The sequence below is a fragment of the Rhinolophus sinicus genome, chromosome 14, assembly GCF_057876585.1.
Source record: "Rhinolophus sinicus isolate RSI-liver-muscle chromosome 14, RSI-T2T, whole genome shotgun sequence".
Classification (NCBI taxonomy): domain Eukaryota; kingdom Metazoa; phylum Chordata; class Mammalia; order Chiroptera; family Rhinolophidae; genus Rhinolophus; species Rhinolophus sinicus.
This window is the reverse complement of record NC_142514.1, coordinates 181,850,195-181,877,080: the sequence shown is the minus strand read 5'-3', so window position 1 is coordinate 181,877,080 and position 26,886 is coordinate 181,850,195. Positions and strand designations below refer to the sequence as shown.

General features: G+C 57.4%; 5 protein-coding genes and 1 long non-coding RNA gene across 24 annotated transcripts; 2 read left to right on the top strand and 4 right to left on the bottom strand.

The window, feature by feature from the left end:
* The first annotated feature begins 127 nt into the window (after positions 1-127).
* TRMT112 (tRNA methyltransferase activator subunit 11-2) lies at positions 128-1,389 on the top strand. Its single transcript, XM_019737825.3, has 4 exons — positions 128-611; positions 706-807; positions 936-1,025; positions 1,119-1,389. The coding sequence occupies exons 1-4, from the start codon at positions 534-536 to the stop codon at positions 1,224-1,226; spliced, it is 378 nt and encodes a 125-aa protein (XP_019593384.1). The 5' UTR covers positions 128-533; the 3' UTR covers positions 1,227-1,389.
* On the bottom strand, positions 1,340-9,437 carry ESRRA (estrogen related receptor alpha). Of its 3 annotated transcripts, none has more exons than XM_074336567.2 (7): positions 9,210-9,437; positions 7,400-7,736; positions 4,075-4,288; positions 3,762-3,890; positions 3,170-3,337; positions 2,800-3,069; positions 1,340-2,374 (listed from the first exon to the last, which is right to left on the bottom strand). In XM_074336567.2, the coding sequence occupies exons 2-7, from the start codon at positions 7,472-7,474 to the stop codon at positions 2,115-2,117; spliced, it is 1,116 nt and encodes a 371-aa protein (XP_074192668.1). In that variant the 5' UTR covers positions 7,475-7,736; positions 9,210-9,437; the 3' UTR covers positions 1,340-2,114. The 3 variants fall into 3 exon arrangements, with proteins under 3 accessions (XP_074192668.1, XP_074192666.1, XP_074192667.1); XM_074336565.2 differs by having other exon boundaries at positions 3,170-3,376; positions 4,075-4,191; positions 9,210-9,435; XM_074336566.2 differs by having other exon boundaries at positions 4,075-4,191; positions 9,210-9,433.
* Positions 9,438-10,128: 691 nt separating this feature from the next.
* On the bottom strand, positions 10,129-13,068 carry CATSPERZ (catsper channel auxiliary subunit zeta). 12 transcript variants are annotated; one of them, XM_019737793.3, is made up of 5 exons: positions 12,863-13,068; positions 12,291-12,630; positions 11,345-11,547; positions 11,086-11,152; positions 10,129-10,587 (listed from the first exon to the last, which is right to left on the bottom strand). In XM_019737793.3, the coding sequence occupies exons 1-5, from the start codon at positions 12,881-12,883 to the stop codon at positions 10,538-10,540; spliced, it is 681 nt and encodes a 226-aa protein (XP_019593352.3). In that variant the 5' UTR covers positions 12,884-13,068; the 3' UTR covers positions 10,129-10,537. The 12 variants fall into 12 exon arrangements, with proteins under 12 accessions (XP_019593352.3, XP_074192674.2, XP_019593351.3 ...); XM_074336573.2 differs by having other exon boundaries at positions 10,129-10,545; XM_019737792.3 differs by having other exon boundaries at positions 10,129-10,366.
* Positions 11,544-13,331, top strand: LOC141572281 (uncharacterized). The gene is made up of 3 exons (XR_012497622.2): positions 11,544-11,771; positions 12,431-12,663; positions 13,068-13,331. It is a non-coding gene; the product is annotated as an uncharacterized LOC141572281 (long non-coding RNA).
* Positions 13,292-26,652, bottom strand: KCNK4 (potassium two pore domain channel subfamily K member 4). Of its 4 annotated transcripts, none has more exons than XM_019737783.3 (7): positions 26,537-26,652; positions 18,987-19,252; positions 15,926-16,049; positions 15,638-15,798; positions 15,255-15,441; positions 14,631-14,770; positions 13,292-13,954 (listed from the first exon to the last, which is right to left on the bottom strand). In XM_019737783.3, the coding sequence occupies exons 2-7, from the start codon at positions 19,173-19,175 to the stop codon at positions 13,568-13,570; spliced, it is 1,188 nt and encodes a 395-aa protein (XP_019593342.2). In that variant the 5' UTR covers positions 19,176-19,252; positions 26,537-26,652; the 3' UTR covers positions 13,292-13,567. The 4 variants fall into 4 exon arrangements, with proteins under 4 accessions (XP_019593342.2, XP_019593341.2, XP_074192671.2 ...); XM_019737782.3 differs by lacking the exon at positions 26,537-26,652 and adding an exon at positions 20,698-22,128; XM_074336570.2 differs by lacking the exon at positions 26,537-26,652 and adding an exon at positions 20,473-20,626.
* Positions 22,254-26,674, bottom strand: GPR137 (G protein-coupled receptor 137). 3 transcript variants are annotated; one of them, XM_074336568.2, is made up of 8 exons: positions 26,537-26,674; positions 25,026-25,424; positions 24,893-24,942; positions 23,959-24,184; positions 23,691-23,840; positions 23,309-23,437; positions 23,072-23,190; positions 22,254-22,659 (listed from the first exon to the last, which is right to left on the bottom strand). In XM_074336568.2, exons 2-8 carry the CDS (start codon positions 25,380-25,382, stop codon positions 22,269-22,271), a joined length of 1,422 nt encoding a protein of 473 aa, XP_074192669.1. In that variant the 5' UTR covers positions 25,383-25,424; positions 26,537-26,674; the 3' UTR covers positions 22,254-22,268. The 3 variants fall into 3 exon arrangements, with proteins under 3 accessions (XP_074192669.1, XP_074192670.1, XP_019593336.2); XM_074336569.2 differs by having other exon boundaries at positions 25,026-25,404; XM_019737777.3 differs by lacking the exon at positions 26,537-26,674 and having other exon boundaries at positions 22,295-22,765; positions 25,026-26,481.
* Positions 26,675-26,886: the final 212 nt, after the last annotated feature.

Below are 26,886 nucleotides of genomic sequence, written 5' to 3'. Positions count from 1 at the left end.
GTTGGGCTTATTTGCATTTGGGGCTGGACCATTGGCGCAGTTATAAATGGGCGGAGCTTTCGGCAGCCGCGCAGCTTATTTGCATGCAAGGATGGGGTGATGGGCCTAATTGACAGATTGGGGCAGTGTTTCCGTTCCTTAACCGAAAGTGGGGGCGGGAGACGACGGTGTCAGGCGCCTGTGTAAGAGTACAACATATTTATTTTGCATTCAACGAAAGCCCCTGCATTGCGGCTATCTTACATATGATTTGCATTGTACATGATTTGTAGCGAGTGGAGGTTTGCCTCAGCCAAAACCACTGGGCCTGCGCCCTAGCAACCTCCTGCAGGGATGCTTCCGGTAGCCACCCCTGACCCGACCAGGCCTTTACGCTGTATCTTGGCTCCGGCGCGCACCAGAAGTTCCAGCAAGTTCGCTGCTTCCGCTCCTACCAGCCGTCTAATAGGATAGAGAGCAGAGCGGCCCCGGAAGTGACGAATAGGAGTGTCGACTTTCTTCCGGTTCCGGCCTGGCGAGAGCGCTGTGGCGACATGAAGCTGCTTACCCACAACTTGCTGAGCTCGCATGTGCGAGGGGTGGGACCCCGTGGCTTACCCCTGCGCCTCCAGGTACCCGCCCGGGGACGGTCTCGCGCCCCTCTTCTGGAATGGATAGGGAAACCAGGCTCTGGTTCCTGCCTAACTAAACCCCTCCGCCCCGCAGGCCACCGAGGTCCGCATCAACAATGTGGAGTTCAACCCGGATTTCGTGGCGCGTATGATACCCAAGGTTGAGTGGGAGGTGCTTCTGGAAGCGGCTGATCACGTGAGGACCCTCCCCCTCCCCGTGCACACTCTGGCGTGGGGTGGGGCGTAGGGGTGGTCACACCGCAGACCCCTGCACCAGGCCAGGGTCTGGGATCCCCAGAGATGATTTAGGCCTCTTGCCTACAGTTGCGTCTGATCGAGGTGCCCAAAGGGCCGATTCAGGGGTATGAGCAAGATGAGACATTTCTGAGGAAAATGCACCACGTGCTGCTGGAGGTGAGAACTGGCCCATCACTTGCTTCCCCTTCCTCGCAGCCAGCCACCCCCACAGGCTGCCGGTGCTCAGCTCTGTTCCCCTCTTCCCCGAAGGTGGAAGTGTTGGAGGGCACCCTGCAATGCCCGGAGTCTGGTCGGATGTTCCCCATCAGCCGCGGGATCCCCAACATGCTGCTGAGTTCCGAGGAAACTGAGACTTAATCGAGCCAGGCACCAGTTTTTCATTCTGTGACCATGTGTAGCTTTGTTTGTGTATTTCCTGTTAGTTTTGCCACGTGTATCCCCAATTCTTGACCCAGTGACACACCACACAGTGTTCTTGAGCTCGATATATTTTTTTCTCATTAAAGGTTCAAAACCAAAAGCGGTTTCTTTTTGCAACAAATATACATTAAAATAGAGTCTCTGTACAGCCAAGGGCTCTGGGCCCTGGCTTGCCCCATGTCCCTGCGCCTCTCTGGCCAAACCCAAAAATAAATATAGTGTTATTGCTCTGCAGGGCATAGAGGCAGTGCTTTCCCTACCCCCTGAGGAGGCTGGGTGGGAGCTGATGGGGGGCCCTGGCCACCCCAGGGGTCCAGGAGCTGGAGCCTGCTTGGAGTTATTGCTTGAAGGGGTGGGCAGTAATGCCCAATGCAAATGATGAGAGGAGCGAAGGGGGCAGGGGCCTTTGCTCTCCAAATACCCCTCTGCTCTAGAGAGGGGGTCGGATTAAGCAGCAGCAAAAGCATCACCCACTGGGAGACTGTGGCCTCCACTCCCTTCCCTCCCTGAGATCAGGCTTCTGCCCCCTCCCCACATCCCCTGCAGCCCCCTATGGCTTCCGCAAGGCCCCCTACACTCTGGGGGCATGTTATGGCTTGCAAGGGGCAGCACTATGCCCAGAGCCTGGGCGCACACATTCCCAGCTTCTAACACCCCCGAGGAAGGGGGAGGGGAGGGCGTAGGGCCTGCTCCCAGGGGCTGATGGTATTGCCCTGGCCCTACCAGCAGGCTGTGGCACTGCCCAGACCCCAGCTCTGCCCCCTTGGGGCGGACCCCATGCTGGGCGGGTCCTGCCAGCGCCCCCATCCATGCCCACCCCTTGCCTCAGTCCATCATGGCCTCGAGCATCTCCAAGAACAGCTTGTGCATGGGCACCTTGCCTTCCAGCTTCACCCCATAGAAATGGGCCAGCACTTTGCCAGCTGTCTGGCGAAGGAGCGGTAGCGTGAGCAGCAGCCTGCCTGCCCGCCGCCGCTCAGCACCCCCTCCGGGGCCCGCCCGGCCAGCTTCATACTCCAGCAGGGCCTCATGGAGAGCTTCTCGCAGCTGTTCCACCGCCTCAGCATCTTCAATGTGCACAGAGTCTGCAAGGAGAGGGGAGAGAACTGTTGGCATGGGCCATCTCCAGGAAGGGCAGAGCCCATGTCTGCTTGGGTACTGCTGGATGGGCCTACAGAGGAGCCAGACACAGATTTGCTGATTGGCTGACTGAGGCACCACTCATGGCTCCTACCCCTGAGCCAGGGCCCACCTTTTCTCTCAATTATGGCTCCATTTTGTCCTCCCTACCTTCCTTCCTCTAAATCATTCACCTTTCCACGTAAGTATGGTGGCACTAGGGCTCAAAATCCTATGTGCAGTTCCTAGCCCTGCCTTTGCCTTGTTTTGTGGCTTTCAGCAAGTCTCTGTTCCCTATGCCTCAGTTTTCCTTGTCCACAAAATGGGGCTGTGCCACCATCAAAGTTATGGAGGGCCTAAAGGAGACCTGTCAGTGCCTACCCAGACTCACCTGAATTGGCAAGGGCCAGGGCCTTCAGCAGAACATACTCCTCCCGCTCCAGCCGCAGAGCCTGTAGTCGCCGCACCAACTGCAGCAGGGCGGCCCCAAGTTCCCCCAGGCCAGCTGCTCGCGCCCCCTCTTCATCCAAGACCAGGTCCTCAGCGAAGGCCAGCTCATCCTGCAGCGGCAGTGAGCGCTGGGCCACACCCAACACCAGTACCTCCATCCATACACTCTGCAGTACTGACATCTGGTCAGACAGCGACAGTGACGAGAAGCCTGGAGGGCAGTGGGGAGCAGACCTGGCTGAGCAGGTGCACTACGGCCAGGCATGGCCTGGCCCACTGGGGGAAGCCTCGCATCACCTGGCCTTTTTTACCTGGGATACTCTTGGCCCAGCTGATGGTAACCACAATCTCTCGGTCAAAGAGGTCACAGAGGGTAGCCACAGCTGGGAGGTGTCCATCAGGGCCCGCTGGGTCAGGCATGGCATACAGCTTCTCAGGCTCCACCACCAGCAGGTGGGACACCAGTGCATTCACCGGGGCTGCAGTGACAGTTGGAAGAGGAACTGGAATTCGAGGAACTGGAATTCATCAACCAGGAGGCTCTTCAGGGTCAAGCATCTTCCCAGAGTCAGTCCCCCTGTGGCCTTCCTCAACAGCCACTGGCCTGCAGGGTCAGACACCTAAGGGAAGGGCTCTACCTATCTCCCAGGGGAAGCCAGTCTGTTTGTGGACAGGTTCTGAGTGTTACAAAACCTGTCCCCATCCCCAGTGGTACTACTCAGGGACTGACACAGAAAAGGTATTTTCAGAAATACTTCTTGGAGGAAATGAATAAGTGAATAGATGAAGGGAAAATTTGGGTTCCAGTGCCCAAAATTACTAACCTAGATGAATGACACCAGATAGGTCTCTTGTGTCCTAGCCCCACCCGACCCTAGCGCTCCAAGGACCCACAGCACTCACCTGTCTTCCGAGGGCCTCCAGCTACTGCCAGGGGTCCAGCAGGGAAGGGGCCTGGGAACGGCAGTGGGTCCACCTCTGGCCGCCGCTTGTACTTCTGTCGCCCACCCCGGACACGGTCCAGACGTACCCCTTGAATTGTAGGACAGGGCTATGTCCATGAAGCTGGGGGTGGCTTGCTCTGTGGAACCTCCTGCCTAGTCCATTCCACCCGAACTTCTCAGGCCTTGCCCTCTTGGGCCCCCTGTGCCCAACTCTCCCAGCCCTCGCCAAGGCCCCAGCCCAGCCCTCGCCAAGGCCCCTGCCCAGCGCTCACCCTCCTTGAGCATGCCCACCCGCAGGCACTTGGTGAAGCGACAGGCCTGGCAGGCCTTGCGTCTCCGCTTGGTGATCTCACACTCGTTGGAGGCCGGACAGCTGTACTCGATGCTCCCTGCCAGGAAGAGGCAGGGCTCCAGTGGCGGCCTCCCAGGGCCTGGAGGGGGCCCAGCAGACAGGAGAGCCCTGACTCGCCCCGGGCAAGCACAGGTCTGGGGAGAGCAGGAGTGCCGTGAGTGGGGCAGGGAAGCCCGGGGCAGTGAGGGGAATGGCTGCTGCGCTGGGGGCCCCTGTCTGGGCAAGAGAAAGGTTGGGACCAGGGGAATCAGGCTGCATCTGTCCCAAGCCTCTTGTCAAGCCATGTCTCCTGGCTCTACTACCCTCATCTGTTCTCCTCAAGGGCACAATGACCTCTCCGTTGCTACACGAGATGGTCAATTCTCATCCTCATCTTAAATGGCCTAAAGGAGCATTGGACATCGTTGGTCACATCCTACTAGAAACACTTCTTTTGCTTCTAGGACACATAACTGGTTTTCTTCCCACCTCACTGGCCACCGTGTAGTTTCTGCATTTCCCTGGCTCCTTCCATTGAAGAACCCCAGGGCTGCCCTCGGACTTTATTTCCACTGATTCACTCCCGTAGTGATCCTACCTAGTCGTGGGCTTTCAAATTTATGTCCTGCCTAGACCTACCTGAACTCTAGACTCATATCCCACTGCTTCCTTGACATGTTGCATGTCTGTAAGGCTTCAAAAACCTAACCTGTTCTGTATGGAGCCCCCGATCTAACCTCCAAAATCTGTAACTCCATCTGCCCAGGTGCCCAAGCAGAAATCTAGGATACGCCTTTGATTCTCGCACCTCAAATCCAACCCATCAACTGATCCTGGTGGGCTTTACCTCCTAATATGTCCAGAAGCCAACCTCTTCTGCCCCTGGCCAACTGCTTCTACCCTTGACCCGCGCCAGTCACTTCACCTCCTCTCTGGCCTCCTGCCGTCCTTGCCTCCTTCAGTTACTCTCCACACAGCAGCCAGAGGCATTGTATTGAACCTAAGTCAGATCCTGTCCCTTCCCTGCTCAAAACCCTCCACTGAGCTCCCTTCTCAAAGTAAAAGCCTATGTAAACCCCGCAGCCTGAGGCCTATACCCCTGGTCCTCACCCCCTTTCTGACCTCACCCCTCTTGCACTCTGCTCTGGCTCCAGGCCCCTGCCTCAGAGCCTGCAGCCCCCTTCCCTTCTTTGGATCTCTGCCCGTTGTCACCTCAGGGACGCCTTCCCTGGTCACTTTGTGAGAATGCCAAATGCCCTCTGCAGACACCTCCAGCCACTTGTCCCTGCTTTATAGTTTCTCATCAGCTCTCAGCACCACCTAATATGCCACATATGTACATATTTATCTTCTATATTATCTGTCTCCCCCCTTTACTGTCAACTTCAAAAGGGCTAGGACTGGCCCCAGCACTAGAAACAGGGCCTGGCACATAGTGGGCTCTCATAATAACCGGATGAATGGATATATGGCAGCCCTCCCAATCTCACAAGGCTACCGCCAAGACTGAATGACACAACCAGCCAGCACGCCCCTGACGCCTTTCTCCTCATAGCACACTTTCTCCTACACCCTACTTCCACACTCAGGCTGCCACACTCAGTTCAAGACGCCTCCTCAAGGAAGCCCTCCAGAGCCCCAGATCTAGCCAGTTTCCTCGCACACACCCTGCTCCTAGCCCTCCAGCATTTACTATACTATAACGGCTATACTATACTACAGCTATACTGTAACAGCTATACATACTATAACAATTGAGTGCAATTAATCATTTTCTCTATCCCGCCTCTATTAGAATGTCAACTGTTTGAAGGCGGGGCAGTCCTGCCTTAGTCCCAGCTATGTCCCCATGCCTGGAACAGTGGCCAGGGCAACAAAGCACAGGTTTGTGAAGGCTCTGGAAGCTGGCAGGATCCCATCCTGACACTTCCACTAACCAAATGTGTGTGACCTTGAGTAAGTGCCATACCTAAGCCCTCAAACCTTCAGTTTTCCCATCTATGAAACTAGAGTGATAAAAACAGTACTTACAAAGGTGGGCTGTGAGAATTCAAGGGGGTAATTGAGGTTAACACATTTGGCTTGGTTCACAACACCTAAATATTCAATATGTGATTACTATTTATAGCTAGTACTCAATAAATATTTGTCAACTGAATCAACAGAGAATGAACAGTTCCAAGGTGCGTAGGAGACACCTGGACGTGGAACTGCTGGCTCACTGGTCTTCAGAGCCAGAAGAGAGCACAGAAGTTTTAGACTAGTGAGTCTAGGCCAAGTCAAAACTCGCTGGAATGTCACAATCATTCGTGAGGCACCTGTCCAAAGTTCGGTTATTAGTAATAAGCAGAGACAGCAGTCTGGCATTTAAGAGCTCAGCTCTGGACCTAAATTGACCCAAGTTCAAATCCTGGTTCTGCCATTTTCTACCTTTGGGACTTGAACAAAGTTTTAAAAACCTTCCTGGGCCTCAGTTATGATAACAGTGCTGGCACCTCATAGGTTGCTATGAGGATAACTGACATCATGACCATAAAGGGGCACAGAGCCTGGTAAGCACTCAAGAACTGTTCTCAAAAATTACATGTTATAACCCCAAAGTAACCAAAAGTAACGTAAAAATATAAATAACAGGCACATCCCAAGTAATGCCTATTACATCACCATCTTGCTCACTCATATTTTGATATGCTCTCCTGAGAGAAATCCCTGAGTACTATTAGCAGGGGTGCCTACGAGTCTTTTTAAAGTTAGATACTGAACTAGGATGCAGCTTCTCTGTTAGCCAAACAAACCTGCCTTGTGCTGGTGCTGCTTTGGGGAAATCAACATAAAGGGGGTCATGTTCTATGCTGGTGAGAGGCCAGCAGCTGCCAGAAGCAAGAGCAAAGCTTAGGAGGAGGCAGAGGCTGTCTCAAATTTTTCATAACTTTACTAACAACTGTCACCCCAATAAATTTAAAAAAAAAAAAAAAATTTTTTTCAGAGCCCCTGTGGAAAGTGCTGGGTCTATTGTACCCAGAAACCTAGGAGGCGTCCCGAGTCCCCTCTCACATCCCATATCCAAACCATCAACACATGCCGGTGGCTTTATTTAACTTTTAGGGAAAGAGCATTCCTGGGAGATAAGAAGGCCTAGGAACAGCAGGCTGCCAACCCCCAGTGGTACCACGGCAGTCTGGGGGTCTAGTGCCACCCAGCATTGCACCAATTGGGTAGCACCAGGCCCAGAAGGCAAAGGGCACAGGGGTGGGTTGGGGGCTCACCCTGGATGGTCCTCTTGAAGAAGGCTTTGCAGGCCTCACAGGATGCCACTCCATAGTGGTAGCCGGAGGCCACATCCCCACAGACTAGGCAGAGGCGTTTGGGCAGGGAGCTGAGCACCAGCTTCCCACCACCCTGCTCACCAGGCCCAGCCCCCTCCCCATCTTCCTCTTCCTTGTGGCCTGGGAGGTGGCGAGTGGGAGCTGGGCCAGGGGCCAGGGCCACAGGGGGCTCGGTCTCAGTCTCCGAGGAACCCTTTGGGCTGTCGGGGCTGGCTGGCTCTGCCTTGATGTAGAGAGGCTCAATGCCCACCACCTGGCTGGACATGGCGCTGGTCACCTGTGGGGAGAGACCTGTCAGGTCACAGGGAGGTGCTGGGATGGGGGCTGAAGAGACACCTTGCCACCTTGGTTGTCCAACCCCAGGCTTGGGGCCAGGCTTCCACGCTTAGCCAGGGGGAGGAAGTGGGGGGCAGAGTCCAAGGAAGGGCTGCCCATGAAGAGAGCCCCCCCTCCAGCAGTTGCTATGGGAAAAGTCTCCAGAGCCCCCAGGGCCAGTAACTGACAGCAAGTCTGCCACTTGGGAACCTGCAGGAAGCTTGGAAACACCCTACTCGCACCCAGGCCAGGGAGCAGGGTAACCTTGGCCCCAGGCGACCTTCAACCCCATCTGGAATACCCAGCCAGAAGCAGGACATCTCTCAATTTTCTCCAGATATTGGGGACCTCAGTGATCTCCCCATCACCTGGGTATCCTCCATTCAAGAGTGTAAACAGAGGCACACAAACCCAAGGGCAGTTGATGTGTTCACACCCTCATACATTTCCACTCACCTGGATTCTCAGGTGTCCTCCCATATTCACACATGCTCATTCTCACACTTCGCCTTTCCCAAGCCCAGTTCTCACCCATGCTCAGATTTGTCTTCCCACAATCCTCCCCAAGTGCATACCCATAAACAAAGTCACACTCAAGACTCATAATCACACTCACTCACAAATACACTTACACTCTCACTATGCTCCCACACTCACAGGCAGCAACCCTTGTGGAAACACATTCAGGGCTTTCACACCTGACACAATGCCCCCTCCTGTCCCAGCAAGCCCAATCCCAGGCACAACGACAGGCGTGGCTCCACCTCCTTGCACACCCCCTCACCCCACCCACCAGCACGTTCACTCTTACACTCCTGCTGCCGCAGAGTCCTCTACCTCCGGGGCGCCCCGCCCCCACAACCTGCGTACACCTACGGGAAGTTGCCTAAAGTTGCCGCGCCTTCCCTCCCCCTCCGCCCGCGGGGGACCTCTATCAGGTTATCAGGAAGTAAAAGGGGAGTGCCAAGAAGGAGGAAGTTCTCCCCTGCCGGTGAGATGACCTTTGACCCAGAGAGAAGGGTGGCCCAAGGCCCCTTCGAGCGCCCCCACGTGGTCTTCAACGCCCCTTCCCCGACAGGGACCCTCCCCATGTACCACCTCGGCCCGCCCCTGGGACTTCAGCATGCTCCAGGTGCTGGACTGAACCTTGCCCTAGGACTGGATCCGAGGCCCAAGCTCGACCCTGGCCGGGACCTGCAGCCCAAGTCAGAGCCGACCCCTGCCCCAGACCGGCGCACCAGAACCTGGACGCCGGATCCTCCCCAGAGCCTGACCTCGTCCGGCTCTCACCCGGGTCCTGACCGTGACCCTGTCGGGTCCCGGAGCCGGACCCCGCCTGGAGCCCGCCCCCGCCTGCCTCCCTGCCGCGCTCGCACATGGCCCCCGGCGCCCCGCCCGCCCACTCCCCCAGCGGCGCTCCCCTCCGCCCCCAGACCTGGGGCTCCGACTGGGCGGGCGGGCAGGCATGGGGGCCGAGCGGCCCGGAGCGCCGGGGTGAGCCAGGGGCCGCTGGCAGCCCCTCCTCCGCCGCCTCCTCGGGCCGTGCCGCCCCGCCGCGCCGCGTCCCCTCACTCCGCGGCGCCGCTGGCGGCTTGTAGGACACAAAAGGACATCGCGGCCGCTTCCTACTCGGCTTCCTCCAGCTGACAGCGGGGGCGGGGCCGGCCGTGCGCATGCAAAGCAGGGGGCGGGGCCTGACGCCCTATGCTAATCAGACACTTGAGGCTGGCAGCGCCTGCGTGACGGGATGAGTAGGGGCGGAGCCGGCGAAGCCAGCGGGCGCGCCTTCAGGAAGGTCCAGCCCCGCCGCTGCGAACCACAGCGGCGCACTTGCGTCTGCGGCCGCCGAGGGGGCGTGATCAGAGGAGACGCGGAAAGGCTCCGGGAGGGGTTGAAGCCGAGAACGCTCTTACGTAACGAAGGAGGCGGGGCGCACTGTGCGCGAGAGGAGTGGGCGAAATCGCTCGGGACAGGGAAACGACATACATATGTAAATGAGAGGGCCGGACGAGCAGAGAGGCTAGTGTATCTGCATATGCATGAGAGGCGGAGCCTAGCCTGCCCAAGCTGGAGGGCATGCGCTGCCCCTTTCCCCTTTCCCCCTTCTCCCAAGATAACACCATCGGGTCTCTTAGACCGCAGACCCAATATTCCCACAAAGCTGCGGAATCCTGGATGGGAGAAGCAGACCTAAAACATGCAACAACTCCTAGATTTCGAGTCCCGGGAAGGCGGAGTCGATAGGGCCCGAACGGAGAACGCTCAAGGTCACTGCGGTGACCGAGTGAAGGTCATGGGGAAAGGCGGGGCCATGTGCGTCGGCCTCCCACGGGCAGCCACGGCACTGACTCACGGACCGTGCACAGACTCTTTTATTTCTCTAGGGTTCACACTCCACATGGACAGGGTAGTGCTTGGGTCTGGGGGCAGGACAGGGACCGGGGCTAGAGTAGGGCAGTCACTTGAGCCTGAAGCGGTGTTCTCAACACACAGAGATGTTCAGCCTCTTGTTCCGGCGCCTCTTGAGCCCCTCGATGTACCTCTGCAGCTGCTTGGTCAGGAAGTGATTCCCGCCGATCTCTGACCGGTAACCTGGAGGGCAGAGCTCCACTCAGGGCAGTTAGCAGCAGATGCTGCATGTGTGATTTAATGAAGAGCGAGTGACTTGGGTTGGCAGGAGCACTGGGCGCTCTGTTCTGTGTTAGTTTGGGGAACTTTGGATCTCCACGGTGCTGGGCACTGCCGGGCTGTTTTTGTTTCAAGTCATAGATCTGTGCTCCAAATAGATGGGGGATGCAGAATAGGATGGGGTGCTGAGGTACAGGATGAATGAAGGCAAGGTTAGAGAAGATGTTGCAGGCCTGAACTAGGGCAGGGGCAGCAGGCAACTTTTCGGAGAATTCCTGGACCTCCCACCCTAAACCGTTAGCCAGCCCTCCCCCCTTCATATCATAAGCAGGGCAAACCAGGGGAAGTTTACCCAAATAATCTGTCCAAAGGCTCTTCACCTTACCCAGGGAAGGAGCCAAGGCCACACAAAGGCTGTCATCCCCATTGGGAAGGTGGAAAAACAGCCTTTAAAAAGCCACATCAGCTAGAGGGGTTGAAGTCCAGACCCCTGGCAGTCACCCCATGACCTCCCCACTTGGTTTCTCTGTGCTCAGTCCCCCAACTTTTTATTTTTTGTGGGGCTTCTGGAATATTTGTGAGTGGAATCTGACAAGGCAGACACATCTTGAAACCCCACTCCCAGGGGGCCAAGCCCTGCAAAATTCCCCAAGGTCTCTTATGGGAGCTGGGGAGAGGCTCACTCCGGAGGGCTTTGGTGAGGATTTCCAGAGCTTCATTTTCCATGAGTTCCATCAGGGGCAGCGGCAGCTGGAGAGGCAGCAAGAGGCACAGATGTCCAAGCGACCCCAGCTCTGCCCACAGCTGAAATGGCCCACCTGCTGCCTCCAGCCCCAAAACCCCCAACCAACCTGCCTGCCGCTCCACCCACAAACCACCTGCAACCTCCAACTTGCCCATCCCCCACCCCACTAAAATCCCATCTCCCTGGGTGCCTCCAACCCTGGTCTGCTGCTCCACCCAGTAGGCTCGATGGGGTGTGTGCTTCAAGATACTGAATGATGGCATTGAGGAAGTTATTTCTGGGAGAAGAGAAAAGAGAGTTATCTGCAGACTGCTGGATCTTCCCTGGAGCAGAAAAGATGTATGAGGTGGCATCTGGCAGGGGGAGTGGCCCTCAGAGAACAGCTCCAGGTGCTGCCTTCCTGGGAAACAGTATGAGACAGTGGTTTACAACCCTGGGCTTTATTGTCCCACTCCCTAAGGTTCCAGTTCTGACTGCCACACTGTGTGAGACTTAAGGCCAGTGACTGACACTTTCTGACCTTCAAGTTCTTCATCTGTAAAATGGAGTAATAAGAATGGCTCTTTATGGAGCTTGTGAAGTTTAAAGGTGATCATGCAAGAGAAGCCCAGTGCCTGGCACACAGTAAGTACTCAATAAGGGGCAGTTATTATGCTGTTATCGGTTCCAATTCCCTGATGAAGGGCAGGGAGAAGGGGATTGAGGGGGAGGAAAGGCCCAAACAGTGTCCAGCATGAAGCAGGTACTTAAAAATTGTAACCAATGACTGAATGAATGACAGGTAGGCACCTCCTCAACCAGCACAAATCCACCGACAAAAAATTAACTCCCTCCTCTCAACTATCCTGATGATTCCATTCAAAGCACTGTCCTACCCCCGCGGCCTTTGCGCATTTTCGTACGTGCCTCTCCCAGAACTGGAGTGTTCGGGCCACGGGACTTTGTAAGACGCTATCCCGGTAGGGGGCGCTCCAAGAATGTCTGGTCGATTTAAACCTTGGTAGATTAGCGCTGGCCTCCCCTCCCAGGGAATCCTGGAAATTTGGATCCTACAGCTTCTCCCGGTTTTACACCAACAGAAACTGAGACCCTGGCCAGCCCCTTGCCCTGGGGGCGCCCACAGCCCGGTGAGTCCACACTGACCCATCTCAGTGCTGGAATCGTCCTCCTCTTCTAAACGGCTTCCAAAGGAGCTGCCGGGGTGCAGCTCCAACAAGGTGTGGTCGTCCAGCTCCTCTTGCTTGAAGCTGACGTTGTCATCTCTGTCATCCGATTCTTCCCAGCCGCCGTCCGAGTCGTGGCTGGCATTCTTCCGGTTGTACCACTCGCTAGTCTTGCTGCCTACGCTGCTGCTCTCCAGTTCGGAGTCCCTGTAGACATTGGACAGCTGCACGTTGATCTTCGGTTGCGACAGTGTGGCTGTGGTCCACAGATTCCGGATGTCGCTATGCGGGTTCGACTTCACTGAAGACTTGGCCAACGCCTGTGGGGCCACAAACGAGGAGGAAAGCCAAGGGTCGTGGGGAGTTGGGGAGGGGAGGAAGAGCAGGCTGGGGCTGGGATCCTGGGCCCCGCCAGAGCCAGCACTCCACTCTGGAGGGCATGGGGCCTGCTGGGAGCTGTCCGGAGCCAAGGGTGAGTGAGAGGATAGCCAGGGGCCCAGATTAGATGAGTCTGGGGGCTGACTGTGTGAGGGGCGCAGGAAGAGTTCTTACTTTGAAAGGCTTCTCCTCCATGGTTCTGTCCCAACGGACCCAGTTGCCACAGGCCTCCGGCGAGGAAGTGGGGGGTCACGCTCCAGCATGGGGGAGGGGCAGTGTCCGGTTTCGGAATGGCGATGGGGGTCTCGCGCTGGAAGAGTTCAAGCCACAGCCCTCCACACTAGATAACATTATTTCTCCCCCATCTCCCGCCTAATAGGTGTGTTGGGCTTGGAGACGCACAGCCCATCTTGGCAGATTCCTCTCCTGGACCCTACCCGGTAGCCTCCAAGCAGATACGTGGGCCGGATCACAGCCAAGAGGGCCGCGCTTTGACCGACATATATGCAGGAGGAGTCACGGAAGGCCTGACATGCCCGCAGGAGGCCCAACGCAAGCACCCCCACGTCACTAGCGTCCCCGGAGCGCGCACGTCCGTAGCGATACAGACTTTTTCGTTTATTGATACAGGCTTTGAGGCACAGTTGTGAGGTGTTGTGAAGGACGGGCCCAGCCAGGACGAGACAGAAAGGCTTGGGGGTCAGGAAATGGATGAAATGAGGAGAGGGCCAGGGGCCGGGGTGGCAGGCAAGCAACCCGTAGCCTGCTCCCCAGACTCCCGTCTAGTCAAAAGAAGGCTCTTTGGTTAACTAAGCAAAGCATGCTGGGGAGAGAGCGAGAACCAAGCCATTTGAGAGGCCGGGGTCAGGGGTCTTGCCCCTACACGGGCACGTCTTTATCCCGGGGGCGCCCCGGGCGCCGGGGCCTCTCAGGCTTCTTGGAAGGGTTGGGAGGGCGGCGGCGACCCCGTGGCGCGCGGGGCAGCGCGCAGCCGCGCTCGCTCTGCGTGTCCGAAGACTCGTCGATGAAGGCCAGATTCTCGCTGGGGTAATCCAGCGCGGAAGCCGTGGGCGGGGAGGGCAGCTCGGCCTTCTCAGGGGGTGCAGGGGATGGGGGCCTGCCCGCGGGCTCCACTGAACAGGGCGGTGGAGGCAGGAGAGGCCGCTCCTTCTCCGGCGGTGGTGGTGCCGGGGGCCCGCTTCGCTGGGTCACCCGCGCGGTCACCGTGCCCGTCCAGCTGGCGGCCTGTGCCGTGAAGCCGCCCATCTGCACGGGGAGGAAAGGCAGTCCTCGACCCGGGGTTCTCGAACACCTCGGCAACCCCGGGAGCCTGCCCTTCGCATATCAGGCATTGCCCTACTTTTCCCCTGGTCCTCCTGCCTCAGCCCTCCTAAGGAGGGAAAGGCTCATCACCCCGGTCCCACGCTCTCCCCTCCATCGCACTGAAGCGCCCTCTTCTCCGGGAACTTTCCTAGAAAACCCATTTCATTTCAGTTCTCCCTCCCGCGGCCCCAGAGACCTTTGCGCCTCCGCCGGGCACGATGAGAGGGGTGACAAAATACAGGTCGCCCAATTAAATTTGAATTTCAGATAAACAGCAAATAAATTTCAGTGTAACTATGTCCAACGCAATATTTGGGACATAACTTATGCTAAAGTGTTATTTGCTATTTATCTGAAATTCACATTTAACTGGGCTTCCTGCTTTTTTATTTGGTAAATCTGGCAACCCTATCCATAGGAGCAGAGATGGAGTCGCCTATCTCCAGACTGAAAACCTGTCTGAGTTTATCCCTTTGTCCCCAGGCTGGTGCACACAGGGACTCACTCAGTCCCTACCTGGAGGAGCCCCCACGCTGGAAGGGAGGCAGGCTGGCCAAACAACTGCCGGCCCGGGCCCAGCGCGTCAGCGCCACGGCGCAGGCGCAGGCGCGGCGCCTACCTCTGCCCGAGTGCGGCGGGACACTGCTCGCAGCCAGTTCCCGATGGTGGTGAGCACTGAGGCGAAGTAGGCCAGGCCCAGCAGGATCCAGAACCACACTAGCGGCTGGTAGGCTGCAGATTTCAGGTTGGGGCTGGCGCCTGGGATACCACCGGGGAGGGCAGAAAGAAGTTGATTGTGGGACAAGCACTGAGCCTGTGAGCCTCTGTCTCACTGCCCCCTCTTCCCAGCTCTTTAAGAGGATCCGCCTTTCCCAGGGCAATGGGTAAGTGCCAGAGTGTCTGAATGCATGCAAGAAGATGAGTGTGCACGACTTGAAGGTATGCGAGATAAGAGCATGTGAGTGGGGGTGCTCACATGCAAGAATGTGAGCATGTGTGAGAGGAGCACCTTATACGTGTGAACATGCACGGAGGCGCAGGCATGCAAAAATGGAAGCGTGCATGAGGTGTTGCATCCGTGTAAAAATGTGACAGTGCGTTCAATGAGCAGATGTAGGGGTTGGAGTGATCCCGTGGGAGAGCACAAACGCCACATGGAATTTGGAGGGAGAAGCAAGAATGCAGAGCCCCTGGGCAGAGATAAAGTGACTAGGGAAGGACAGCACAAGAAAGGTGGCCTCACCGGCCACATAGTCCCCGAACCCCACCGTGGTGAGTGTCACTACGACGAAGTAGATGGCCTCAAGCTTGTTCCAGTCCTCCACACAGTAGAACACGATTGCAGGGGTGAGAACAAAGAGCACGCAGCCGATCAGCAGGAAGAGCACCGCGGATAGAATTCGCACCAGCTCCGGGGCCACGTGCCACTTCTGCAGGGAGGGGCAGTAGGCAGGACCCAGGAACTGCCAAAACTTCCATCCTCACACCCCATACCCCCTCCTCTGGGAGCCTGCGGGGGTGGGGGTGGGGGGAGGCTCCTGTGACCTCAGGGCCCATGCCCCCATGCCGGGAGGGGACATAGGGAAGGGTATCCCAAGCCCAACACCAGGGCGAGGAGCAGCTCACCAGGAAGATGGCTTCAATATGACTGATGCCGCGACGCAGGGAGGAACCCAGCCGGTCCCCGACCCCTGCCAGTAGGATCCCGAACAGCGGAATCCCCACCAGCGCATAAAAGATGCAGAAGAGGCGCCCAGCATCTGTGCGCAGGGCCACATTGCCGTAGCCTGGGTAGAGGGGCCATGCAGGAGGTCTAGGGACTGCCTAGTGCCTCCCTACCTCCCCTTGCACTTTCCCCCATGAGAAAGCCAGCTGCCCCTTGCCCCCCTCTGCATGCTCAGTCCCCTCCCCCACCGATGGTGGTGATGATGGTGCCCGAGAAAAAGAAGGCGCTGCCCAGGTCCCAGGCTGAGTAGTTGCTGTGGCTGGTTGAGTTGGTGTCAGGGTTCGCACCCCCTCCCAGGGCATCAGCCACCTCCTGCAGGACAAGGCGCAGAAGGAGGAACCTCAGTCCTTCCCTCCTGTCCTGGCCAACCCCCTTGGCTCCAGTCTCCAGAGTGGTTCCCTTCCTACCCCACCCAGATCTCCCTTTTCCTCTGGTCTCCCTGAGGGCAGTGCCTTAGAGCAGACATTGCAAAATGGGGGGCCCAATTTGGTTTGACCTCCACATTGTTTTAGAAACACTTGAGTTATCTGCCCCATAATTTTACACAAAGGATTTCCAATTTTACAGTGGTCAGGAGTACAGACTCTGGGACCTGACTTCCTGAGTTCAAATCTTGGTGCTATGTGACTTCGGGCAAGTTAACTCTCTGTGCCTCAGTTTCTGCATCTACCAAGTGGAAAGGATACTAACACCTACTGTACAGGTTGTTCTGAAGAGTTAAAGCACTCACAGCAAAGTAAGCACTTTGTGTTTGTTAAATGAGTCCCCACCCCCCATGCAGTGATCATGCCCAGTGATTTCCATCTTCCCACAGACCCCATCACTCCCACTGGCCCTATGGAGGCTGGATTTGAGTCCTTTGGCTTAGAAAATCTGACGAAATTTCTAGGGACCCTCCCTCCAGGAAGGTTCATATACCATCAAATTTTACATCCAATTTTAGGAGTTTCACGGATACACAAACCCCTGCTGAAGTCCTGTGCTACATAGTTGGTGTTCAATAGATATTGTTAAATTAATGAAATGGCCATGAGCCTGCCCCTCTTGCCAGCCTGCAGGTAGCTTGGGGCAGGGTCTGTGTTTTGAGAGTGCCTGCCCTGAATGATAGAGGTCAGAGCATAATGAGGGGTTGCAGAGGGGCCCTTCCCCACCAAGCAACGCCAAGACACAAAGGCACTGGGCATGGGGGAGATCATAAGCCACATCTCTCTCTGCAGTCCTCATTAGCAAGACCCTTTCCAAATGAATTGCCCTATCATGACTGCCCCCAATCCTCCATACCTCCCTGCTGTCTGCAGAATGGAGTCCAACCTCCCCAGTCCAGTGTTAAGCCCCTTTTCAATGTGTTCCCAACCTCCCCTTCCCCAGTCCTCTCTCCTGAGACTCCCATTTGGGAACCCAAGTTACAGTGACCTTACCCCCAGATTTATGAGACAATCCCATTTCCTATACTATTTTTGAATAAAGCCAAGAAGTGAAATGTATGATTAAAAGTGATTTAATTTTTATTTTGCAATATCTTTCCGGTAAATTCACTACTTAGGGGGAAAAAAATCCTTTGTCATCCTGTGTGTTCTAATTTTTGCTTCAAATGACTAGGCATCTGCTAAATCTGAGTTCTGCAAAACACTCTGAGCTTCCCAGCTTCCACGCCTTTGTCTATGCTGTTCCTCTGCCGGCAGTCCTTTGCAACCCAAGCACACGTCTCTAAATACTACCCATCTCACCTACCTCCTTTCAATTATCAGCTCTTTCCAAAGGCCCCTGGTATCTCCCTCCTTGCCTCCAGCAACTAGCCAAAAGCCCAGCACACAACATGCGGTTAACAAAGAAGGAAGTAAGCAAAGCTCCTTTTCCACTGAATTCTACAGTGATCTATCCATGAATCTGTCCCCTCGTCCAGCTGTGACATCCTCTGTGGTACAGCCTGCATCTGCTCCACCCCAATGTCAATCTCCCTGCTCATTCTCTGGTGTATAGCACAGTTCCTAGCACACAGTAGGCGCATAATTGCTGCACGACTAATTGTGGAAGAGAAATAGGGCAGCTGTTGCCCACCCGTCTAGGTTCTGCCCTTCCTTTTCTTCTTAGTTTTTTTATCCAGGAAAAAAGCAATTCCATTGTGGAGATAAAATAGGTCAGATTCCCTCCCTCTGCCCTATGGTCTGGCCAGAAACATTCTCCTGCCCAGGCCTCTCTGAGCCTTGCTCAGCATTCTAGAAGGGTCAGAAATAAGGTCAGGCTGCTTTATGCCCTAGCCCCATCCCACTCTCATCTCTGCTCTGGGTCCTGCCACATTGGGACTCAGCTGGAAGATGGAGGCTTTTATGCCAATGGCTCCTCCTTCCAAAAGAATAGGCAGGGAAAGAGGGGTACTCTTTGCTAAAGTATTAAACATTTATTTATTAAAGTTAAATTTGGGGTGTTGAATATGATAGTGACTCAGAAGTCAGAGAAAGTCACAGAGGTCTTGCCTGACAGTACCCAAGAAGACTGAAGCCCAGCACTTTACTCAAGGGGCCAAAGCTGACCTTGTCCCTGACTTACCCTCCCTCCAGCCTCCACATCATACACTTGTGTCCTGGGGCAAAGGGGTGCTCAACCTGGTATCCATGGTGGCATAGTGGCTTAGGGGATCCCGGAATCCTCCGAAATTGTTTATACATGTTTCTATGTGCACCTTTCGGGGTGAGGAGGATAGTCACACGATTCTTGGGCTTCTCTAAGGCATCTGTGACTCCCAAAAAGTATAGGAACCAGTGTAGGGTTGCCAGATTTAGCAAATACAAACACTGCATGGGACATACTTATATTTTAAAACTATTCATTGTTAAATAAATTAAATTAATATGTTCAGCTGAAATTCACATTTAACTGGTGTCCTGGAGTTTTATCTGGCAACCCGAAACCAGTGAGTTAGACCTGCGAAAATATATCTCATGTGCTACAGCCATTTATTCATTTCTTCCTTCAATCGTTCCTTCATTCAACCACTCTCACACATGGAAGGACACCTTCCAGGAGCACAGGCCAATGCCAGGCACAGCAAGGAAAACAAGCTCCCCTATGGCCTCCATATTAAGAACACAGAGACCTGGATCCCAGCCTCTGCCATGCACCCTCCAGCTGCCCCCAGCTCTCAGGAGTGTTGGTCTGAAAGCAGCACTCCAGCTCATGGCCCTACTGGCATGCAGCACATGCCAGGGGGTCATGGGTGACTGCTGAAGGGGCTCTCGCCCACCCACGCACCTTGATGAAGAGCCTTAGGTCCCAGTCGCCGACACAGGGATGGCTACTCAGGAACTTCTCCCGGACCTCCCCAAGCTCCCTCTGGGCGTGCTGCTCCCCAGGCTGCTCCAGGGCCTGGAACACCAGGGCACCGGACACCAAGTAGAGAAGGACGAGCGCCAGCAGTGCCAGTAGTGTGGTGCTGCGCATGGCGCGCCCAGGGGCCTGGCCAATTCCACTGCCCACCTGGGGAGGCCGGGCAGGAGGCTCCTGGAGGGCTGCGGTCACTGTGGACAGAAGCAGGGATGCTTGGATCAATAACCTAGCCTGACACCCCTACACCCTCCTCCAACCCCTACACACTCAAAGGGCCTTGGAGCCCCCAGCCCTGCTGTCCACACATGTCCTCTCCTCACATTCCTCTGGCTGGACACTTGGTACCAGGACACACCCAGTCCTCCCCCCACTTGGGTCCTCCCCCTTACCTCTATTGCCGGGCCCTCAGCCCCTGTCCGGGGACTCCAGGGTATGAGACGTGAAGAGGGCACCAGGAAGGGAAAGGAAGGAGAGTGGAAGGAGAGACTGAGCCTGCTGAGGGATAGGCAGGGCGAGCGAGAAAAAGCTGGGGACCGGGCGGAGGCGAGCAGAACCTGCCTCCCAGGAGGAGGAGGCAGAGCGGGTGGCGCGGTTCGAGAAGGGAAAGCGGGAGGAAAGGCCGGACCGCACAGGGTGTGGACGAGGATGGCGGGTCCCGGTTCATCCGCTGCTGCTGCGGCATCTTAGTGACTTTGCCCTCCCCTCCTGCCTCTTCCTGCAACGCTGCTGGCCGCAATGGGCCAGGCGGGAAGCCTCCGGGGTGCCCCAGCACCCCGCCGGGCTTTCGAGGAACCCAGGGATGGGTCCCGGTCGCTGCTCAGAGGCGAGGCAGGGCGGGGTCGTGGGGAAAAAGGGAGGATGCCGGGTTCAGGGAAGGAGCGGGGTGGGGGTGACAAAGGCCGGACCAGTGCAGCATCCCCCAAGGAGGCTGTCAGCCCTGGGGACAGCGGGCGGGGGCGCCCACGCGCATACACGCTGCACAAAGCCCTGCGAGCCCACGCTCCGCCCTGCGGCTCCAGCCGCCCAGCTACCCGGCTGCACGCTCACGCTCCACCTGCACTCTGCCCAGACTCACGGGCATACCGGGACCCTCAGGGGCAGGCGCGCGGGACCGCGGGACCCCGAGGTCCACACACACGTGTGCACACACTCGCGTACGCACACCCAGACCGCGGGGCCACAACGCAGCGCCCGCCGCCCAGACACCCTGTACACCAGCCGCTCGCTCCCACTGCCTCCCGTGTCTTCACGCCGACGCCTCGGAGCGTGACGGGCGCTGGACACGCGGCGGTACAATTCCCGGAGGCGCCCAAGAGGGGGAGGTGGCGCCCCGCCCGGACGGTCTCCTGCTGCGCGCCCTGCCCGGGAGTCCGGTCCGTACTCCCTCCCGCGGCCGTCCGCCCGCACTTACTGTTGGCCCCGCTGCGGCTGAGGCTGAGGCTGCGGCTGCGGCCCGGGCTCCCGCGCGGCCTCGCCGGTGCCGACTGGGTCGCGGAGGCGGCAGCGGCAGCAGAGGCGGAGCGGGCGGCCGCCGGGGCTGGGACCCCCTCCCGCCGCCAGAAGCCCCCCTCCTCCCGCGTTTAACCCCTCCAACGCCGCGCCCTCGCTGCAGGCGCCGCCCCCCGCAGCCCCTAACCTGCGGCAGCTCAGTGCCCTAATCCCGGCGGGTCCCGAAAGGTGAGTGGCAGAGGAGTCCAGAAGGGGTTGCCGCTGGGACCGGCCTCCAGTCTAAGACCAAAGCCCTGGCACTGCCCCTCCGGCCAGCCAGTGTGGCCAGCAGCACGGCCCGGGTCTGGACATCAGCCAGCTCACCTCTCTGGACAGGCGCCACACTAATCTCCCAGCATCTCCTAGACCCACAGTCAGATCTGAATGGCTTTCAACTCCCCGCTCTTGGGGACATCCTGGCTCTTGAGCTCAACACTTATGAGGAAGGGGATCCCACTAGACAAAGGGTAGGGGATCCACTGAGGCAAGCTGGAGTTGGCCCAGGTGGGGTGGGGCCCAGTTCTGGAAAGTCATGCTGGGGCACTTCCTGTCCCTGCTCCTGTATCTCCATTCCTTGGTCCTCATCCTATGCCCATCCCAACAGGGAGTGCCAGCACCCCCTGCCCCTACTGCCTGAACAGCCAGGGCCTTGGCAGCTCCTGGAACTCCACCTCTCTGCTCTTAGCCACTTTACAACCCCCATCTCCCCCAAGACCCCGATCTTGCTTGGGTTCCCTCAGCCCTCAGGGTGAGTGGTGTAAGCGTGGGCTGGAAGGCTGAGCACCTTCTACTAGTAGGGGGCCTAGACAGGTTACTAAACGAACCTGCCAGTCCCCACTTACAGAAAAGGGATGGTGAATTCTCACCTCAGGGTGCTGTGCGAGCCTTAAAGAGGTCAGTATTTGTTAAATGTTCACATCAGAGCCTGGCACACACACAATAAAGTGCCCTACAAATGTTAGCAATTTTCCTTTCAACGAAGGGTGATTGTCCAGCTTCCAGCTGATTTGATTCTCCAAGTCTAAGACGCCCTCTCTGGAAGGCCCTCAAGGCCTGCTGCCCACCACAGTCCCAAGTGAAGGGTTTCAAGACAGGCTCAGTGCTAGGCCCCAGGGACTCCAGGGAGCTGGGAAGGCCGGGTCCACGTGTAGGAGGTAGACCCTCCGATAAACAACACCCAGCCACACAACAGGTGGAGGGCAGCAGAGGGCAGTGACTGTGCTACTAGAGGTGGCCAAAGAAGGGGGCCCCAGTACTACCAGGAAGACTGTGTGGGGGCAGCACCCCCTACCAGCCAAATCCACACCTAGTAGGGAGATGGGGGCTGCTCAGTCATGGACCAACTCCTCCTCCAGGCCCTGGACTAACGGCCAGGTTGGGTGTGATGACAGGGAAGCAGGGTCTCCAGAAATCCCAGTCCACTAGGGGGTGAGAGGCATAATAGCCACATAATCACAGTACCAGGGGATCCAGGAGGGTTCCCTGACTTGGAGAAGGAAGGTTTCATAAAGGAGGTGACATTTGAAGCAGGTCTTGAGGTAAGAGTAGAAATTATTTAAGTAGGGACGGGACTGGAGTAGGAGTAGGGCTCTTCCCCAGGCTGAAGGCTCCTCCCTCTTCCTGCCCACCAGCCTGGGGGAGGTAAGTGGTCCCTGCCAGCCCAGCAGCCCCCCTCAAGGGCCAGTGTCTGATAAGCCTTCAGCCAAACAGATGACGGTTCTAAGAGGACAACTGACAGACGGTGGTGAGACGTGGGGCACAGACACTTTTATTGAGTGGCAGGTGCAGGACGGGGAGCTGGCTCCAGCCGTAGAAGTGGAGGTGGCAGGTCATGCCAGGGTGTTGTGGGCATCTGGCAGCCAGAGCCATGCTCCCCCATCCTAGGGGACAGCATAAACTCACTACAATAGAAGTAGCAAATTGCTGGCCAGGGGAGGAGGCAGCCTGCCCCCCTCCCCCGCGGGATCCTAGGCAAGAAGCAGCAGATGAACTTGGCACAGGGGCCTGGGGTGGGAGGGACTGGGGTCTGGGTGTTCTGGGGAGAGGTGGAGGAAGATCACGTCTGTGGGGTAGAGTAGAGGCTGTGGTGGTGGCTGCTTGGTCCCAGCACCTGGGAGAAGAGCAGAGGAGTGGTCCGCGTCTGGCTGCCCCCGCACCAGCCTGGCTCCCGCCCGATGGCGCCGTACCAGTTGCTGGAGCCTAGGCTACCAGACATGCTATAGGCAGAGAAATAGGGTCAGTCCCAAGGCAGTGACCAGGGCCATATTCCTAAGAGTTGGGGGAGAGAGGCTTAGAACAAAGCCCAGTGATCCAGACCTCCAAGACCCAGGGCTTCAGCCCTGCAGACCATGACAAACTGCATCCTCAGGGCGAGAGGTGGAAACCAGAGGGCCCCCCCCCCAGGACAGATGGAAACAAAGACTACAGCCAGAGCTGGGTGACAAGACCTGGCTCTAGGTCCCCATGGCTCCATGGAGCAAGCTGGGAGCCCATGAGTCCTGAGATGGGGTCTGGGCTCCTACCTAGTGCTCTCGCCCCGGCTATGCTCCCAGGAGCAGCCCTCGTCCTCGCAGTGCCCAGCCCGGTCGAAGAAGTAGGAACGGGAGCCAAAGACCTGCCCATTGAGGATGCGGCTGGTGCTCTAGCGAAGGAAATTGCCATTGATATTCTCTCCTATCCACCACTGACCTCCCACAACCCCCCAACTCCAGGCCCCAGGCCAGGGATTCCCAGTGCCACCCCTCTCCACTGGCCCTCACCAGGTCCTGTGGCGGCCGGTGCACCCGGAAGAAGCCCACCAGCAGTGTAGTGGGTAGCAGCTCCCACACAAAGAGGATCAGGCCAAACACCAGGTAGCCTTTGTTCCCCAGGTCATTCACCAGGTCCGCCTGTGGGAAAGCAAGGGCTTGTGGCAATCTGCAATTGTGCCGGCAGGGCACCTGGCCAGGGCCCAGGCCAGCTGGGGGCCAGAAGCCATGGCTACTACCGTGTTTCCCCGAAAATAAGACCGAGTCTTATATTAATTTTTGCTCCAAAAGACGCATTGGGGCTTATGGTCAGGAGATGTCATCCTTAAAAATCATGCGAGGCTTGTTTTCGGGGAAACACGGTAAGGAGGCAGCAGATGTGCCAAACACCCACCTGGTCAGAGACGTTGTACCAGTCATAATCGAAGGCATCCAGTCGGCTCTGAGGGGCCAAGGCCAGGGCTGCCAGGTTGTAGCAGGCTCGACTGGCATAGAGCAGGACCATGGCACCACCCATTGCAGCAGCCTGGCACACACTGGTCCCCTGGCACAGATGACAACAGGGGACCCTCAGGGAGGGGAGGCTCCAGCTTTCCCTCTACCCTGAAGATCAATGTCCAAAGACCCCAAAGGAAACCAGGCATCAGGGCTTGTGACCCTACCTTGGCCTCCAGGTAGATGCTGGTGGAGGGAGCCCGCCGGGCGACAAGGCAGAGGCAGGCGGCAAGAGAGAGCGCGCAGATAACAAAGAGGGAGTCACTCACTAGGACTCGAACCAGCAGGAGGGCCCAGGGCTGTGCCCGGCGCTGGCGGGACAGCACAGCACACAGCACATTCACCAGCAGAAAGAGCAGCGAGGCCCCCACGAAGGCCCCTCGAACGGCCAGCCTGCAGCCCACAGCACAGTCAGCCCCAGCCTACCAATCTTGATGCTCACCCACCACCCAACCTCCCCCAGGAGACCCACTGCCAACCAGAATCTCAGGGCATCCAATCTGAACCTTACTCCTTCAGTTTTATAGATGGGGAAACTGAGGCCCAAGGAAGTAAGAAGGGGACTGATACCTGTGGTACAGCGGAAGGAGCAGCAGACGGGAGTCCGAAATCTAATTTTAAGCCCTGGCTCTGCCTCCAGCCAGGTCTATGACCTTGAACATAATGCTTTACCTTTATGGGCCTCAGTTTCTTCATCTCTCAAATGGGGATAATAATCATCTCACACATTAAATTGTAAAAGTTAAAGCTATTTGTGAAAGCTCTTAATAAACTGTAAGATACTATACAAATGACAGGAGTATTGCCATCCCAGGTCATCCAGAATTGCTTTGGCTTTGGAGCTTTCAAAGGCTGGGGCCTCCAGCTCTGCCTCCATCATGGATGACACTGGTACCCATTCCCCTCCCTGTTTCTATTATTGTTCACATATGCAATGTCTCTGCTGAGCCATCTGTGACAGATGCTTCACTTTTCCAAGCTCTTTCACAAAGATTCCCTGGGTTGTCCTCGCCTTAGCCCTGCTACGGGGGAAGGAATGGACACCAGGCTGTCCCCTGCCCCTGGCCTGGAGACTGAGCCACCAGTGTCCCAAGTACTTACAAGCCTCGGCTCATCTCTGGCCGACGCTTCGCCTTGGCCTTGAACACCACCTGGGAGCAGAGATGCCCATCATTCCTTTCGGCCCTTGGGGCTTGCCACCCGACAGCCCACCCCCACTCATGACCACAGTTACCTGGGCAAAGTAGAGATTCATAAGCGTCAGTGTGAAGAACTGCAGGCAGACAGGGCAGCAGTAGAGAAGCCAAAAGGGCAGGGGCCCCAGGCGGTTGGCTCGAGGGGTATCTCGGAAGTAGAAGGAAAAGAGGGTGGTACGCAAGGCAGCCCAGAGCAGACAGAGTGCCAGAAACACCGTCTGATAGCTGAGTCGCTTGTGTCCATACAGGAGGACCAGCCAGAGCTGGGCATAGACGGAGAAGAAGAGCAGGGCATACAGAATGGTGTAGGCCGCAGTCAGCCCCAGGGTCACGGCCGGTGGCAGCGCAGGCACCAGCCCAGCAGCAGGCACCAGGCCAGACAGGTTACTCTCCATGTCAGGGAGGGAGGCCTAAATCCTGAGACAGAGATGGAGGGGCTGGCAGGAGGCCAGGAAATAAAAATAAATAGGGGGTGGGGGTGGGAGTTGCAGGGCCCAGAGACAGGAATAGGGGAGCTCAGGAGGAAAGAAGTTGTGGCGGGCCAGGCTCTTCCCAGCAACAGAGGTACACTCGCCCTTGTGGTGGGACAGAGGCAGCCTGGCACCTGGCCCTGGGCCTCTCACTCAGCAGGGTGGAAAGGCAGTCTCTTCTCCAGGGCTGAGGGGGAAGGTGTGGAGTGTCCCCTCCCTGGGTCAGTCTTAAGCCAGGAGCTGAGGGGTGCAGAGGCTGAAGGACAGAGGTCCTTGGCCTCTCGCTCGAGTAGTCCTGGCAGGAGGGGGAGAGCCGGCCGATGCCCGTAGCTCAGGACAGCGGCCGCTGCAGGGGGTGTTCAACACCCAGCTCTCCCCCTCCTCAAACTGGGGGGGCTCTCTCTCCTCCAATAATCCGGATAGGGTAGGGGGTCTCTGCCTTCTGTCTTCGGGACTCCGGACGCTGCCCCCAACCCACCCCCCCACTGCGTCCACTCCCCAACCGCGGGGGTCAGGAGGAGGTCTACACCAAGCCCTTAGACCGCCCCAGGGGGAGCCGGATCCGGCCGCTGGGACCCGGGACTCCGGCTCCCCGGCTCCGCCCCCTCCTGCGCCTGCGCGGGTACCGTTCACTACGCAAATTGCGCAGCATCTAGCCCCGGCTCTGAACCCTGCGCCGCGCCCGGCGTGCAGTCGTTCGAGAATGGGCGCGAGCTACGCCGCTAGCGGGCGCCAAGGGTTACAAGAGGCGGCGCGCGGTCGAGGAGCCGGGGCGGCAGTACATCCGGCCGGCGCCCAGATAGGCCGTTCCCGGGGCCAGCGGCCCTTGCTTGTTTGAAGGGCTTCCCGTGGGCCCACCGGCCTTTGCTTATTTGCGGGGCCGCCAATTCCCATGCGTTTCTTCCCCATTCCCAAACCGAGATCGCGCCGTCAAGCGGAGGGCCGCAATGACTTCCCCTCGCCGGGTCTCTGAAGGAAACTTCCGCCCACAGCCAAGATGGCCCCGGGGCCCCGCCCTCTGGCCCTGAACCCGCAAAGCCCCGCAGCCCCCGGGAGCCGCGACTGTAGTTCCCGCTCACCTGGCGGGCCGCCTGCCAGGCGCGAAGCCCCCGCGAGTCCTACGGCCACCTTCACAAGGGTCCCTAGCCCTTCTCCTGAGCCAGGACAGTCATCCTGCCAGAGAGGAGGCTCCCTCTCTCATGTCGAGTGTTCCTCAGATGGCGCGGGCAGTGGTGCCCCTGATGCGGGCAGTGCGAGGTTTCCACAGTGGGGAGGAGGGATTCAGTCACCCAGTCTAGACGGAGCAGTGACAACAACAACAACAACAATGCATCCAACGGCTGAGCTTCAGTTACGGCTTTGCAGAGTGCTTTCACAGACAGTAATCACTCGCTTTACAAAGTTCACTGGCTCCCGAGGGAGGTGTCAT

Bases quoted from the DNA above. Each gene is read 5' to 3' on its own strand.
- KCNK4 (XM_074336570.2), bottom strand. The intron at 14,771-15,254 runs GTGAGGCCACCT...GTGGTATCCCAG, and splicing joins GTTCGGGGACTATGTGGCCG to GCGCCAGCCCCAACCTGAAA. The intron at 13,955-14,630 runs GTAGGCGCCGCG...CTCCCCGTGCAG, and splicing joins CCCGCCGCACTCGGGCAGAG to ATGGGCGGCTTCACGGCACA.
- ESRRA (XM_074336565.2), bottom strand. From the start codon at position 7,724: ATGTCCAGCCAGGTGGTGGGCATTGAGCCTCTCTACATCAAGGCAGAG. The intron at 4,192-7,399 runs GTGAGCCCCCAA...TCTTCCTGGCAG, and splicing joins CTTCAAGAGGACCATCCAGG to GGAGCATCGAGTACAGCTGT. The intron at 3,891-4,074 runs GTGAGCGCTGGG...CTACAATTCAAG, and splicing joins GGTGGGCATGCTCAAGGAGG to GGGTACGTCTGGACCGTGTC.
- GPR137 (XM_074336568.2), bottom strand. From the start codon at position 25,382: ATGGAGAGTAACCTGTCTGGCCTGGTGCCTGCTGCTGGGCTGGTGCCT. The intron at 23,438-23,690 runs GTGGGTGTTTGG...GCTTTCCCACAG, and splicing joins GGTACAACGTCTCTGACCAG to GCGGACCTGGTGAATGACCT. The intron at 23,191-23,308 runs GTGAGGGCCAGT...TTCCTTCGCTAG, and splicing joins ACCGGCCGCCACAGGACCTG to AGCACCAGCCGCATCCTCAA.
- TRMT112 (XM_019737825.3), top strand. From the start codon at position 534: ATGAAGCTGCTTACCCACAACTTGCTGAGCTCGCATGTGCGAGGGGTG. The intron at 612-705 runs GTACCCGCCCGG...TCCGCCCCGCAG, and splicing joins GCTTACCCCTGCGCCTCCAG to GCCACCGAGGTCCGCATCAA. The intron at 1,026-1,118 runs GTGAGAACTGGC...TCTTCCCCGAAG, and splicing joins TGCACCACGTGCTGCTGGAG to GTGGAAGTGTTGGAGGGCAC.
- CATSPERZ (XM_019737785.3), bottom strand. From the start codon at position 12,883: ATGGAGGAGAAGCCTTTCAAA. The intron at 12,631-12,862 runs GTAAGAACTCTT...GTGGCCCCACAG, and splicing joins TGGAGGAGAAGCCTTTCAAA to GCGTTGGCCAAGTCTTCAGT. The intron at 11,548-12,290 runs GTCAGTGTGGAC...ACTGTTTCCCAG, and splicing joins CGATTCCAGCACTGAGATGG to GAAGGCAGCACCTGGAGCTG.